This window comes from Oxyura jamaicensis, chromosome 2, assembly GCF_011077185.1.
Source record: "Oxyura jamaicensis isolate SHBP4307 breed ruddy duck chromosome 2, BPBGC_Ojam_1.0, whole genome shotgun sequence".
Lineage (NCBI taxonomy): Eukaryota > Metazoa > Chordata > Aves > Anseriformes > Anatidae > Oxyura > Oxyura jamaicensis.
Genome location: NC_048894.1, coordinates 104,063,120 through 104,079,090, shown reverse-complemented (window position 1 = coordinate 104,079,090; position 15,971 = coordinate 104,063,120). Strand labels below are relative to the sequence as shown.

General features: G+C 42.0%; 1 protein-coding gene across 1 annotated transcript in view; it reads right to left on the bottom strand.

Moving 5' to 3' along the window:
- Positions 1-15,971, bottom strand: part of NPC1 (NPC intracellular cholesterol transporter 1) — a 27,244-nt gene extending 11,273 nt beyond the window's left edge. The window contains exons 1-11 of the mRNA XM_035316305.1: positions 15,803-15,971; positions 8,924-9,046; positions 7,583-7,689; positions 6,826-7,001; positions 5,754-5,921; positions 4,840-5,089; positions 3,148-3,224; positions 2,103-2,473; positions 1,611-1,837; positions 1,095-1,195; positions 77-179 (exon numbers count right to left, since the gene is read on the bottom strand). Coding sequence (XP_035172196.1) covers positions 77-179; positions 1,095-1,195; positions 1,611-1,837; positions 2,103-2,473; positions 3,148-3,224; positions 4,840-5,089; positions 5,754-5,921; positions 6,826-7,001; positions 7,583-7,689; positions 8,924-9,046; positions 15,803-15,874 — 1,775 coding nt within the window. The 5' untranslated portion in view covers positions 15,875-15,971. The remainder of the gene's footprint in view (positions 1-76; positions 180-1,094; positions 1,196-1,610; positions 1,838-2,102; positions 2,474-3,147; positions 3,225-4,839; positions 5,090-5,753; positions 5,922-6,825; positions 7,002-7,582; positions 7,690-8,923; positions 9,047-15,802) is intronic.

The window sequence follows — 15,971 nt, the reverse complement described above, 5'->3', positions numbered from 1 at the left end:
GAGGTGTTTTGCATGCTTCTGTTTAAAGGTTGCTTTAAGTACTGTATGCGTGTTAGAATACAGGAAGCATACTTACTCTTTTTCCCATGCCAAGGCTTTCATTAGCTTTCTGGAGTCATTGTAGTAGTTGTTGACAGGAAGAGTAATAACAAGAGCTGTAGCATTATTATAGTTATCACCTGTAGAATAGGAAAAGAGTGCCAGGCATTATGAATCAGCTTACATTCCAGTGTTGGCAGGTACAATTAAGTTAAGGGGTATTCAACCAATCCCAACACTACATTTCTATTCAATGCAATCTGTTCAATCACATTGAGCTCTCCAACACATTACCGAAATAGGAACGAATCAATCTGGAGTGTTTATCATTCATTATCTATCATTTTCATGATATCTTAGCAAACAGTTGTATGCTTAGACAAGGTGCTATCACATAACTAGTGCTTATGACTTAATAAGAAACCGGATCTGGCTTCCGAACATGGTAGCCTCATATACATATCTTTTAGTCAGATCAAGTAGAAAAATCTAAAGTTAATCAAATACCTGCCTTCAATGGCTGTTCTAGAACATTTGCTTGACATACCCATCAAGCTGTTTGATTGGATAAGTTGTTTGAACAAAACTCTGGCTTAGAATAACTATGGAAGGATTTCCTTTGTCAACACCTTAATCTGTTCTTAACTGCTTTTTCAGACCAGTGAAGAAAATATTCTATCTCAAAACCAAGACATGTGCACATCCCAGCATGTTAGCTTGAAATACTTCATATCTTTCTCTCGTCCCCAGAAACTAGAGATCCTTTAGCAGACTCAAACTTCACTTAAGACAGAACACTTACATGCTTGCCAAGTGTGTTCCTATAACAGGCTGCTTGCATTTGGCACTTCTGGAGTTGTCTGCCTTCATTTTCAGCACTGGTCAACTGACCAGTTAGTTAAAACATCCTTCCTTACTGGAAATTTTTAAGGAGCCAACTTTCTCTGGAGTGCATTTAAACAGCCTTGCTAAACAAGAATGCAACTTTAGTTGCTTGCTCTCTCTGGTGCTAAGTACTCTCAAGACTTAAACTGCAACACTGTTTTGCCACCTACCATCATATCCTCCCAACACCAGCCACGGAAAGACAGGTCCACCAAATGTTCCTAGGCAGGGATCGTGAAACACGCTTGTGTCATTCAGTGATGCTGGAGCCCTGAAGAGAGAATCAGCAATAATTGTCAGCTTATGCGTGACAGCTTCAGCACAGCAGCACCAGACAAAAACAAAGTAAAAAGCTGTTCTGTTATTACTGACCAACTTGAAAAGATAGTAAACTGCTAGTTGTATATGGCCCTTTACTACTCAAAGCATATGAAAGTGTTCAAAGCAAACCACAGCCAGTGTCTGCATCAAATCAAGATTAACCTGAAACCTGATTAAAACAATTCCTGCTGAAGCTCTAAGTACTAAAGTAATAAGACCAACATGCTACACTAATCTGCAACCTCACATAGTGCTGTGCATTAAAAAAGTGGTAAAAATGCAAGTAGTCCATCCGTACTAGTTAGTTTTGTCAGAAAAAGTCCAGCTTGCCTACCATTTAAAGAACAAGCAATAGTACTGCTTACCTAACACAGTATAAGAAGTGAGTGTGGTAGTCAGCATAAACATAGAACTCATCCCCATCAGTGTGATCTAGGACAGAATGACTGTTCTGAAAGTAGTTGAGTACACTCAGTATAGTGCAGTTGTTGTTGTAGGGAGCAAGAGGAGCCAGGCAGATGTCTTTCAGCGTTACAGTCTCATTGTCAAAAGATGCAGTTATGTTTACAATAGCATCCTGCAAATCTAGAACCTAAAAAACAACAAAAGGAAACACACATAAGAACAGCACAAGAAAACATTTTTCTTGCAAGACAGAAATAAGTACATACTATGTTCCTAGAAGTCACAATCAACAGTAGTGTTGAGAAAATAATTTGATAGTAGGAGTTTTGATATATCTAGTCATAATTAATGATTGCTCAGATATATGCATCACCTCACTGATAGATGCCAGCTCCATATCGTTATACCGGCTAGCAATGTTTGGTTCTTTGCTCTTGGGAAGTCTCAGTTACCTGATGGAGAATTTCTTTGGTGAGTGGAGGTCCAAAAGGCACATTTGCTCCTGATGGGTAAGGCGAATAGATATCTGGATGGCTGTTTGGCGCCTGAATAATAAGTTGTTCGGTACGAAAGAAAGGCCCAAAGTGTTTGTCAAAGTACTCCTTCTCTTTGCGGGCTTGGCTGCTTGGAGCTGACCAGAGATCTACAGGGTTTGTAGTTGCTTTAATATACACAAAGCCTGAACAGCACATAGCAATGAAGACCACAGAGAAGAGAATAACGGGACGTGGATTTCTGACACAGAAAGCACCCCATGATGTAAATGTCATCCTCAGGCCATTCTCAAACCTTTCACCAAGCCTCTCACCACAGGTAATTTTCCCTGTTAAAAAAAATGTAAACGGGGAACATCTGAGCCAGTTTAAACACCATTTTCTTGCAGCACACTAACAAGGTTGGAATTTTACTCTGCTCCTGATGCTCACTACAGAGCTAGTGTCTACTCCCTGGATCTGACTGTCAGTGTAATCTTTTGTGATCAAAGGGCAGGGGCCAGTTTGTACCTATACTGCCCCTTCTAATGCGGGAAAGTCTTTGAGAGCAGTCACAGCAAGAAAAGCCAGGAAGCATCTAGAAGATGCACGACCAAGCTAGCTCAGCTGCTATACAAGCTTATCTACAATTCTCTGACAGCAGGGGAAGCGCAGCCAACCTCTGTACTTTGAATGGACACAGACTGGTCAGAACATAACTTCAGTTTAGCAGTGTTCCCCCCCACGCACCCCAGAGGAGATATTAAGCACTCTAAGAGCTCCATATTACCATATCCCCACCCATACTGTGCACCCAACTGTGCCGTCAGGGCTTTCAGCAACCAGCAGAACAGGGTTAAGCACTATTCTACACCAAGCGAGATAACTAGCCAAAAGACTGAAATATAGTACTGTAACAATGGATTATATGGGCTAGCAAAGCTAAAATTCTGAAGTGTCCCCACAGGAAACAGATACATGTAAGCCAAGGTTAATAAATCTATTGCTCTTATGCAAGACATACCATTATCACGGTGAGAGTTCACGGAGAAGGCTATATTGCTGTCAATTGGTGTGTACTCTGAGACAAAGTGTCGCCTCCTGTAAAAGAAAAGGCTATGTTACTACAATCCCTCCCAGAAATACTTTTTCTGGTGTTTGTACACTAAGACTAGAGACCAATGCTAGTAAGAATTTTTCATTTGCCTCCTCCAGAATGGGTAGGCATCTTGTTCCTCCTATCGCCATCCTCTGAAGGACAGCAAACTCCAGCTGCTTTAATCCTTTGGAACAACTCAGGGACTTGTCAGACTTAAGTTTTTCCAGCTTGCATCAAGAACATGCTCTCTATAGAAGTTTATAATAGCACAGAGAACTTCCTTAAACTGATCATAATTTAACGCAGTAGCATGAGTAAGACACCTGCATTAGCAGTATTTGACTTCATTAATCAAATGCCTTAAGATACATGTATTTAGGCTAAAGAAACAGCACAGCAAGGCAAGAGAGATAAAGCTGGTTTTTGTTCTGACGACAGACAAATTACAGCATTGAACTCTTACAACAGACCTATACTCTACACATTCTCAATACCTAGAGCAGCTAAGTTCTATAGCCTCCTCATATTAATCTCATCAGTAGACCTAGTTACGGACAGGTATTTTCAGCTATGAACCACACATCTCAGATACCCTCATTTTCTTCAGTTTATCATACATGTTGCTCAACAAGATTACTAGACAAGACTGCTGATAGGATATTCAGTAGCCAAAGCCTCTAGAAAACGCTGCTAAGAAATATTAATAGGTTTCCATGCTCAGGATGGCTAGTACACCCACACCAAAACATTTATAGCTACAGTAGATTGTTCTTTACTAGTGAGCATTGTGTAGCACAGAGAGGCTTGCTTGCTGTGCATTACTTTACAAAATGCTGTTATCTCTGGAAGCTCACTTTGTTCAGCATTTTCAGAACAGAAAGACAAGTAGTCATGACAATTTGCAATAGGGCAGTGATTGTTTTGTTACAAGCGTTAGACTAAACATACATTACTGTTAGCCTGCTATGATAGCACGTGGCCACCAATACTAGATATTGCTCTTTCCCAGTGATCACGAGTTGAATTCTTACAGTTTTGTTATCTTAAAGAAGCTTTCAGTGATTCTTCTCCCAGGCACAAATCCTGACAAAGTACAGCACGTTGTACACAACTTACTTTCACATCTAACAATAGCCAGGACTAACAGAGGTTTAAACTGGATATTAGGAAAAATTTCTTCACTGAAAGGGTTATGAAGCATTGGAGCAGGCTGCCCAGGGAGGTGGCTGAGTCACCATCCCTGGCTGTTTTCAGAAGACAGGTAGATATGGTGCATGGTTTAGTGTTAGACTTGACAGTGCTAGGTTAACGGCTGGACTTGATCTTAGAGGTCTTTTCCAACCTAAACAACTCTATGAAACACTGCATGTGGTAAACAGGCCTCTCCATCACTAGAATTTTCTAGCTCACTCCAGTTTTGCATCAACTACACAGACTTCTGCACTCACTTTCTACAACACGCTTTTATGAGTTAAAACAGCCCTTGCAATTTCAAGCATCTGTCACAGAATATGACTTTTGGCTGGGTGATCCTAGAAGGAAAAGCATTCTGTACTGGGCAAAGTTGTCTGGGAAAAGGCAAGTTACTTTCAGAGCTGAAAGCTTTAAATGCTTTACCTGTAACACCAGAGGCCAAAAACAAGCGCAAAAAATATAAGTAGAAATCCCATGTAGGAGATCCACATGATGACGTACATAGCATCCAAACCAAACAAAAGCCAAGGAGCAGGTAATGGAGGGGGTTGAGGTTTTGGACCACAAACAATTGAACAGTCTTGACAGCTGCATGGTCCTGTTGAATCATCCACAGACTCATTACAGCCTTTGGTAGCATTGTTCATAGGATTCATTCCATGGACAGGAACATCTGTGACAAGCAAATAACACATTGCAGAGCCAGTTTACTACCAGGTAGAATTCACACCTTCACAACACAAGCTTCCCAGTGTAAGAAGTGAACCCTTTACACTGAAGTCCCCTTTACACACAGTGGCTTTTCTCAGTCCTGCAGAAGAATAGAACCATTGCTATCTTCCATAGCAGGCATAGCAACTACTAAGAGTTGTCTACTCACTAGATAACTAGTCATGCTTTTAAAACACTTCAACCTGTTAACCTTGTTGCTATGGGTCATAGGAATGCTTATAAATTGTCAATGCCTCTGCTCCCATCTGTTCAGACTCTGAAGCGTAACAATTTCCTTACAAAAATCCTGAAGGATCAGGACATTGCCCTACTTCCCCAGAGAATACAAACTATTCAGTTTCCTAATACCGGTCCCATCCCTTGGTGAGTTTTAAGCATCTACAGCAAGAAGCTAAACAGAAAACAAGCGTAAAATACAACTTTCAAACAAACAGAAAACCACACAAAACAAGATCAGTTTAGGTTACACTGCTTTGAAAGCATCTGACTGCATACAGTCATTGCTGGGCAAATGTTTAACAAGTTGGTGTATTGCCTACTGTATACAGCCTCTGACAGAAGCTTGACAAGCAAGGACCCCCCCCCCCCGTTTTTTTTTTTTTTACCTGAAAAGATAGGAATAATGCTGAAAGGAGTTTGCCCATTGTCCTTGCTAAACATGTACTCAATCCAGTTGGTAGCATTGCAGTCCTTGACTTCCTTACCACACAGTAGCCCCAAGGCCTTAACATTACTTGATGGAGCCTCAACATCTTTGCAGGCATTATACATTGCTAGGAAGAATGAAGACAGAAGTCATTAACCCAACATTAGAATTTGAGTGAGCATTAGGATTTTGGGAAAAAGCCAAGACCCACCAAGTTTAAAGAAAGTGCTTATAACTTTCAAGATGAACATGTTAAGATAGTGAAGTAATGCTTTCAGTTTTATTTAATAAACATTGTAGTGTTTAGTTATGGCTATCTTAGTCTATGTAGGCCAGCAGAATCTGCATTACACTAGAACTTGCATCATTGATAGAAGGAACAGAACCTCATATTGAGTTATTCTTTCAGAAGGTGTAGCTTAAACGATATTCAAGGCACTTTTGACCTGTAGGCCATTAGGTGACTTTCAAGTGTCTCACAACTTGATTATGGGTTACTATACAAAATGCTCAAGGACTGAATTAATGCTTTAAGCTTGCTATAAAACCAATACAACCTGAACTTCCTGTTTTTAGGAAAAAATATTTGGTTTTCTATACTGGACTAAAATAGTTCATTTCAGGAAGAATGAGTGCCTCAGAAGTGAGAAAATGCACTATGTATAAACTTGACTACCATTCTCACCAGAAAGTTTCAATATCAAATAGGCTTTGGAAATCCAGCTAGCAATAATTTTGTGTTTCTGAAGATAAAGTCATCAGGGTTAACAGCTAGTAGACATTGACACTGAAAATGTATACATATGAATCTTCAAAAACACCATTATGTGTCAGTGTAAGAGTCTCCTACCTACACAGAAGTAAGTCAGCATTCTAACAGTTTTGAGTGGGACCTACTGGCATCTCTTTGATGCCTCTCACTTCAAAAGACAATTGAGAGTTGTCTCCTGTCCCCCTCCCAATTCTTCCAGAAGAAGCATAGCTCGTTACCTTGACAAAGGTCTAAGTAAAGTATCACATCATTTACTCACCATTTGCAAAGCTTTCTCCAATGAAGTACTGCAGCTCTGTAATGCTGCTTTTGTTCTCTTTTGAAACTGGATCATAATAAGGTAGGGTGCTTGTAACATTCAAGAACTCAGACTGATTTGGACTGCAAGTCAGTTCACAGAAGAGGTTAATCAAGTTGTAGAAACACGAGGGACACCTGGGTAGGAAAGTAAATGAACAGCAATCAGATTAAGAGGTAAAGATGAGACATCAGATTTGACCTTCACAGGTGTAAACAGTCTGTTCAGTGACAAAGTATTTAAGATCTGTATCTAAAATGTATATTAATATATATAAATATGTACAAAATTAACCATACATTAATTAGTGCTTAAAAAGTCTAATACTCTCCAGGCAAAAGCATGAACATCACTCACTAGCAAGATTCTATATGCCCCAAATAGTTGACTGGAACTTAAATGAAAACAAGGGCTGCTACCAGGAAGGTTGAACAGTACACTTTGTCACCCTCTTCAGAAGACTTTTTTCTTACAAAGGCAGTAGCTCAAGACAAGCTATGCTAGTATTTAATCCACCAACTAACTCAATCCAGACTGCAAGCAGTTGTTTCATGGAGTTAAAGTCTCTTGATAGGAGAAAATAAGTTTTTACAAGAGCTCACTCCAATAAGCCTTTAAATTAAGTATCACATCTTCTACAGTTTAAGTCAACAGAAGTGGCTTGATGTGTTTTCTGATGTTAAAGAAGCCCTGGTTGCTTAGCTGGTCATTAGCATACCTGGAAAGAAACTGCAGAGGCAGCTGCAAGTTGTTTTTCAAAGTCTGAAGCTGAAGGACATCACAGCAGGTACTAACATTGCCAAAATATAAACCCGGACAGAGTTCCTTAAATAAAAACAACATTGAGATCAGTGCAGGGGGAGGAAGAAAAAGCATGTTTAAGATTAACAACTCTTTATAGCTCAGGGCATATTTCAGAAAATATTTGTTGCTGCAGGAGAAGCATGAAAGAAATGATCAGTTTAGACAGCAAGATACGTAAGGGAATAGGGAGAGAAGAATCGCATTATTCAGGGCGTCATTTCCTTTAAAAAGCTCTTTCAGATGATCTTTAGTCACCCGAGTCTATATATAGAATTATAATAGTATTTGAGAGTCTATTAGCAAGTGGACAACGCTTGTTTATCCAAGTTGAAAGTATTCCTGCAGCTTATCCTTTAGTACAGAATCTGATGCCATCCAGAAGGTAAGTCTCACAAGGCAAGCCACTAACCTAAGTCACTGATCACCTGGAAGAGCCAAGTTTCTAGAAAAGAGATGCATTTATTTTAACACTCGTGTAACTACTAGCGACATACAAGAACTGTCCATTAAGTCTTCCGAAGCAGTGCAACACACCACTCAGCTCACCTACATATTTAAGTCATCGCTGCTGCCAGCCAAACCATCATTTAACTTCATAGCTGTTTCACACTTTAAGGCTTGGAACTACCATCTGCCAGAAAACAGCTCTGGCAATACTGTCTTATGTTGTACATCAAGTCCAGAAACTTGATTTTCAACTTTGGGTTTGTTCACTTTGGCAGCCAAAGAGCAGATACAGACACATGGTCTCATAGCAGGCACAGCTAGAGAGACTGATCTTTGCCCAGATTTGCTCCATCTGAATGACTGGTGTCCGTTATTATTTTCCTAATTAAGGAATAGGTTGGAAATGATTACCTGACTGAAAATACAGTTTCAGTCTTGTCCTGTAGGGATCTGAAGGGCATAACTGATGAATGCCACAAATTAGAAGGGTGCTAATAACAAACAGTCTGACTAAGGATTGCTCAAAGCAGTCAGAAAATAGTCAGGGAAGTGAAGAAATCCTACATTTAAAGTTTTGTTTGTGGAAGTCTGTTGATCACATGCTTTGGATACCTCATATCCCTGAATAGAAACTGTGGTCTATCACCTTCACACCACCGGGACTACAAGCTACACCTGCAAAATGACACAATCTGTGCTTACCTTCTGATCAAGTCAAAATGAGACAGCTAAAAATCATAATGCAGGTCCAACAGAACTCCAACGTGTACGAGAAACAGTTTTTAGCAGATCTCCTGAAGAAGCTCACCTGTATTAAGTCATAGCCATCCTTTGGTAGTGCTATCGGTGGTCCGTCGTAAGCACAGTTGTATCTCTTGTCTCCGGATGCAATTCCGCATTCTCCATACCAGACACACGATTGTGGAAGTACCTAGCACAACATGATGTAACTGATCAACTGCAAGGAACAATCACCAATTTTTTCAGCTACTTAGAGCCTGCATGTTACCACCGCAAGGGTCACTTACAGGCCAGATTAGGTAACTTCTTACAATTTCAGTACCAGTACGTACTACAGAAAACACCCACCGAGAAAAGCATGCATTGGCATGGCACACGTTAACACCCTGATCTCCAGCTCAGCTTCCCTCCCTTCTTGGCCCAGCAACAGGCAGCAAGTACACTGTCTACAGTGAAGTCTACGTAGAAGAGTTACCGAAGAAAAAACAAAAACAAACATCGTCAAACTAAAGGTGCTCTGGAAAAGAGTTTCTTCATGCAAGACAGCGCATGTGATTAGTGAGTAACACTGTCATTTCGGAGCACGAGTCAGTGTACAGGGAGACACAGTTACAGTGTACAGTAAATTGCTTAAATGAAATGCTTTCAGTTCTCCCTGCCACCTCTTAGCCCTTCTTGCAAACCCAGCCACCCTGCAGCAGATTTTGAGGAAGTACCAGCATGAAGGATTGTGAACCAGAACTTGGCAGCTCTGCATTCACCACAAAAATGCCATTTATTGTGACAAATTCAGAGGATGTTCTTCATCAGCACCTGTAAATGTAAGCATGCAACATCCAGACACGTGAGACTCAATCGGAGCTACAGCGGTAAGAAAAAAGTGCTGGGCATCACTTACAAAATGGTTGGGGTTAGGAACTACTGAAAAATTCAAAACACAGCTCTTTAGTAAATACCTAAAGTGAAGGAAATAGAAAGAGCACAACAGAACCCTGAAAGCCTTATGTTTCTGCTCAGTAGTGCTGATACAGAGACATCTGAAATTCCAACCCCAAAATATTTATTCTGAAAATTAAAACAGTTCAGAAGCACTGCCACAACAACTTGTTTATAGCAGAAGCTCGAACACAGCTCCAGGGTTTTGCGAAGCACCTGGGCTGCAAGCACAACACAGACTGCACAAACATTCTCTCAAAGCTCTCATCAGAAGACTGCACGGTGCGGTTTCAGAGATAACTGACCTATTTTTTAATCTCCCAAACAACCTTGACTTAGCATTTGTGGAAACACCATATGCTTATACGGCAAGGACAGACTGCTGCGCTTAGTGCCTGACCATGACTAACACTGTTTGCTGACCAGAGAGGCCCCTGAAAGGCTGTATTCATAATGCCCCTGAGCAACCCGAACTGACAACAGTGCTTCCACAACATCCGTTTTTATGCACTTTCATGCATTTTTAGGCAGTGGGTTCTTTAGAAAGCATATTAGTAACTGGATGTTTAGCAGGGAACAGAAGCAATTTATCTGAACTTGTTAGAATCGTTCTCCTTTTTACTTAACCTGGACAACACAGCCCAGTTCAAAGTCACTCACTACAAACTAGGTACAAAAAAATCAGTTTAAGTACCAGGTCACTACTTCATTCATCTGCTTCAGCATCTCTTCTGGCCAAGCCTGTCACCAGCTGTCAAGTGTTCCCATTGCTTATACACAAGCTGGCAAGCAACCCCTCAGGCTGCACTTTTAAACACTGGATGTTTAACACCCAACATAAGCTGAAAAGTTAAATTGTCATAAAAACTTGTATACTAGTTACAGAAACAATGTGAATTTGTTCATGCATTAAATAAATTTACAACGTCTAAGATAACTAAATTTTTGAAGTGACTGTCTCCATTTACTTCCTCACACCTATATATTCCAGTTTCAATAGCAAATATCTGCTAGTGGAAGGAAAACTCGAGTGTTTGCATGTACCAATGTCACAAATGACTCAGACATCTCTTCAAGCAGCAGCATAGATCCACTGTTATTCTCACAAAAGGGCAAAGATTTGAGCTGTTAACCACCATCAGTGAGGCCAGAATTAGCTATTTCTTGTGTCTTGTGCAGGCTTTCATGTTTAGTCTAGAATGGTTTGTGATCATACTTCAGAACACCTTCGGTGCTGCATGAAGGTTTGTAATTTAATACATCTCGATTTTTCTAAAAACTGAGTTACCAACCTCCTCTTTCTGAAAAGCCTTAACTACTTCCAGAATGGAAAGTCCCATGCAACCGGTAATGCAAAAACTCTTGACTGGGGCACTTCTTCCACAGAAAGATTTACCTTAAAGTAAATTTCAGCTGTCCCATCAGGCTGACTAGTAAGTTCTGTTGCTTTTACAAGTGTTATCTGCATAACAAAGGAAGCATTCACTTCAAGCAACTACACAGACACAACAAAATAAAACACTGGCTGTATTATGTTATCACGTAGTTGTCGATAAATTCACCCACAAGGTTTTCTGCCATCAGGATGGAACAAAAAAAAATAGAGTATTTGCACAAGACAAGCCTGGTCACACACAAAGAAGTATTCAGCTACTTCACAAGAAAATAAAACAAGACAAGGTCTTTTGGCTTATCAGGGTCAGTTAACACTTGTAAAAAATGTGAATAAAAATTTAGAGCTCCTTTACTCAAGGTTGGCATGGATGAAACCTCAAATAGAAAAAACAATGTGTTTCTCTCAAATTTTCAGTCTGTTTAGAGAACATGAGCAGGTCAGTTACTCTTAACTAATAGAAGATCACGTAGGCCTAGCACTGCAAGTTAAAATACTCAATTTTATTTCAGTGTTAACATCAACCATTCAGTTTCAGTGACAGTCTAAGATTAGATACTCATGCTGTGATCTAGCAGCTAGTAAAAGTTTGAATTTGTTGCCTGAATTGATAAGCCTCCGGTGATACTTGATTTACAGTGGTCAAACCAAATCAGTAAGCAAATATTAAAAAAAAAAAAATCAAGCAAAACTTTTGACTGCTCTCAGATATTACCAAGTTAACAGCATGCTCATCCCTGAGTCAGCCACAAAGCATAGGAAAGGGCTGGTTTCCTGGTGTTCAGCATCCACAGATACTCCCAAGTTACTAAATAACTTACACCATCATCACTGATAAGATAGAGCTGAAAGAACTTCCCCCAAAACCCTCTAGTAAAGGCTGGAGTAAGTTAGAATAAAACAAGTACTTTGTTCTTTCCACTCCTTCTGAAAACCATTCCTCACTGGTAGGAAAAGATACAGGTGAGTAACTGTTGTTGTAAGTAAGTCATAGTTAACAAAAGGTGCTGCTTGCAGAGTCAGGCTTCTAAATCAGTTAAGATCTGGGTGAACAATTGTCATCTTACTTAACTGGGAAAAAGTTCTCCTGGTCCCAAGATGCACTGAGAAATGTATTGAACCAAGCTCCCTTCTAAACAAGGCAAGACACTCCACAAGGCTCTAATGCTGGTATTTAGGAGGATCACATTAAGTCCTCAATATTGTGAAATGAGATTTCCATAAGTATTCTCCCAAGCAATAGAAAGTTGGCTTTAAATTAAAGCTGTTCCCTCCTGCCACCCCCCCCAGAGCTCAGAAACCACCTTGCAGTACACTAATGCTGGCCTCCAGTACTTCCAGAGCCGAAGAGCAAATTCCGACTTCTGGCAGAACTACGTTTGAAGAGGAGCTTCACCTCGTGCTGAGACTCCAGGAATCCTAATAAACCTGTACACAAGCATGTATTAGCATTTCATGACTACTGACAGCATTCTACAATGGTTCTGTTACAGCTCTCCTATTCCCAGACATTATCATTTCTTTGTAATTAAGCTAGCATTCCAGCAGATCATAAACACATTTCCTTCAGCCCAAGTTTCTTCAGGGGCATGTTGAAACAAATCAACAATCTCCAATGCCTCCAGAAACACTGGCCGCCAACAATGAATATGTCGCTGTGACATGGACAAAGGACAATGGTGCTGTTGTATACAGAAACACAGACTACTTGTACTCTTCCAAATACCAGATGACAAGTGAACATTGTTTGGCTCTCCAAATTAAGATCACTAATGTATAGAAAAGGCAACAGCATCAGATTCAGCTGTTTCCCCTTCCTTCATCTAGCATGGTACATCTGGGATCCTACACGGTGAGACAAGCTGTTCCAAAAAACATACTTCCCCCACTCCCCTCCGGTAACATCTAGTCCACATCACACTTAATAGTGCGTGGATATCACCCACTAGATTGACAAACTGAGCTCTAAGGGAACACAGTACTACTATGTTACCTTTAATAAATGGTGATATTGGCCTATGGTGACTAGGTTAAGCTTGCAGATTTGCCCCAAAAACTGCACATTATTCGACAGCCCTCCCTATCAAAGGATGGGTCCCTAGACTAAAGGGAGCTTTACAGACTTCTATTCTTACTCTGCATCTCTTCCAGTAATTTGTTCAGAAGCAACCGATCCAGAGACAAGCCTTGTCAGCTAAGTTCCTCTTGTTCCTCTGGCCACAGGTTAAGAGACCGCTCCCTTCTGGAAGGCAAAATCATTGGGTCCCGCTGGTCAGGCAAAGCAAATCCTAGTTCTGGAGTTATCCAAGCACATCACCTGTACTCAGGTGAGTTCACAGGAAAGTTCAGGTCAAGTAGGAAGAGAAAGCTACAACAACGGTGATAACTGTGGTGATCTGTGGGAGCAAGCTGGTGTTAGCCGACAGGGATTTGATTTTAGTGGAGGAATAGACAGATGCACTTCTGCAAGCACAATCTGAAAGCCCAAGGCCCCTAACTAGCAGCTGTCTGCAGCCACGGCCGTCTGCACCCAAGTAACTCCGATGCCCTGCTGGCGAGCAGTAGTAACACTGCACCACACCCAGACGGATTGCTCTGGCTGCCGCCCAGCAAAGTGCTATTCACCTCAGTCACCTCTCCCCTTCTAAGAGGTCTTCCTCACCTTCCACCCAGACAGACTACAAACAAGTCACTCCAGATCTTCCAGGAAGCAGCTCCAGAGCAAGGCAGTAAGACTTGTCATGTTGCTGTCCCTGACGAGCAAGTTCCTCCACAAAGGCATTTCAGACCTTTGTACCACAGGCCAGGTAACACCACACACAGAACCACAGGCCGCAAGTCTGAGACTGAGCACAACCTGCCACTAACATCTGCCAGCAAGGATTTCAGAAATGTTCAAGCTCATTTGACTCTACAGCCTGGGATCCCGGCATCTGATGGGAAACAAGTGCCCAGCCTTCCTTAGCCACTAATTTGACAGCTTGTGTTTTAGTATAATTATACAGGGATCAACTGAAACAGATGGCATGCAGGGTACTGGACAGACTCTTGTATGCTAAGAAGTTGGTAAGAGAACAAAAAGTGTTTCAAGAGTCTTGAAATTGACTCCTTAACTTAGGGGAAAAACCAACAGCTTAACCAACTGTAAGTCCACATTCAAAACCAAACCAAACCAAACACGAGGTTTTTAATGGAGCTCTTAGATGGGTAGTTAACAGCTGGCAGGCCACCTGGCACAAGCTCTGCCCCATGCACAGCTCAGGGAGAAAGATGCATCCTGTACAGGACGGATGCTTCAAGCTCGTTGCACTCCTCCTGTTATAGAAATTAAAATGCCTCTCTATCCCACTGACTGCAAAAAAGGAGGAAGATGTCAAAGGGCACTTTGGTTTACACATACCACAACTGAAAGCATGAAAACATCCTACCAGTACACTTGAGAGAGCACTAGTTCAGCTGCAGGATGCCTCTCTTCTGCGAGCAAACACTATGTAGGCTCGGTCTAACCGAAGGATCAGGTTCTTTGAAAGATATCAAGGATCACTTCGCGTAATGGTCAGCTGTACGTAACAGTTCGTGACAAAAAAAATCGAGTCCAAAGTTCTCAATTTCAAGTCCAAGGTTTTCATTTCCCTACACCCCCACCCAACGTTGCTTTCTTGCAGTAGGCATGCAGGCTTTAACTTTGTGAAGTCACTTTCACCATGTTAACTTCTTATGGACCACAAAGCCACATCCTCTACAAGGATACATGAGACCTTAAGGGGACTTGTTTCACGTTCCCTTCGCTCAGTATCCCTCCTTCTGTCACCAGAAGTTCTGTATGGCATCTTTTCATGCCCGGGGCACGCCTCATCACTAGGTTGTGCAGTATATCCCTCCAAAATCATTACAGAAATGAGTGTTTGGAAGGTACAAAGTTCATTAGCTGCTCCCCTGGAGACCACGAGCCATTAATAATGAATCAGCCTCTCCAGCTGCAACAGAAGGAAACTCTGGTTTTCTGTTCAAGCTCCTTAAAGGAGGTGAGGCTACCAGAAGAGAAGGACCTCAGCTCACACGCACAGGAAGACGAACTTGACAGCTTGAACAGGGTTAAGTGTAAAACCTGACTTAGCAAGTTTCTAAGTTGGCTACAGGGGGAAAAACAAGACACAACCTAGCAAGGTACTCCGTGTTCCTCCAGAAAAGTGGAGCACCTCACTCCTGCCTTGGACCACGAGGCAAATAAGATGCGACCAAGAAGAAAGGATTTAAGGCTTTATGATTTTTTTTTTTTTTTTTTCCTAGAGCATCTTAGCAAGGGAAGTCCAACTCCTCTCAGTCCACGAGTTTACAGAAGCGCATACTCTCAATATGAGTACCTCAGCGAGAAGCAGGTCTCACCGCGCAGCCGGTTACTTTCTGGAAAGCTTCGGCTTTCCAGACCGAACTCGGACAGCAGGCTCAAGGAGGGGCAGGTGCCATTCGCCAGCCTCCCCACCGACACACGGCTGCCCGGCCGCTCGCACGCCCCGAGCATTGCATAACCGCGGCACAGCCCGGACAGCCGCCGCTTCTTGCAGCCTGGCACGGCGCTGCGGCACCCCAGCCCCAGCTCCCCCGGCAGGGACTCACCTGTGCGGGAGACAGCAGCAGGAGGAGGAAGAGGAGCAGCCCCCGCCCGGGGCAGCCTTGCGGGCTCCCCATTGCGGTGCGCGGAGGAGAGCGGGGGCCGGTGGCGCAGCAGCAGCGGGGAAGCGGCGAGAGAAAGACGGCAGCGGGGGAGGAGAGAGGAGGGAAGAAG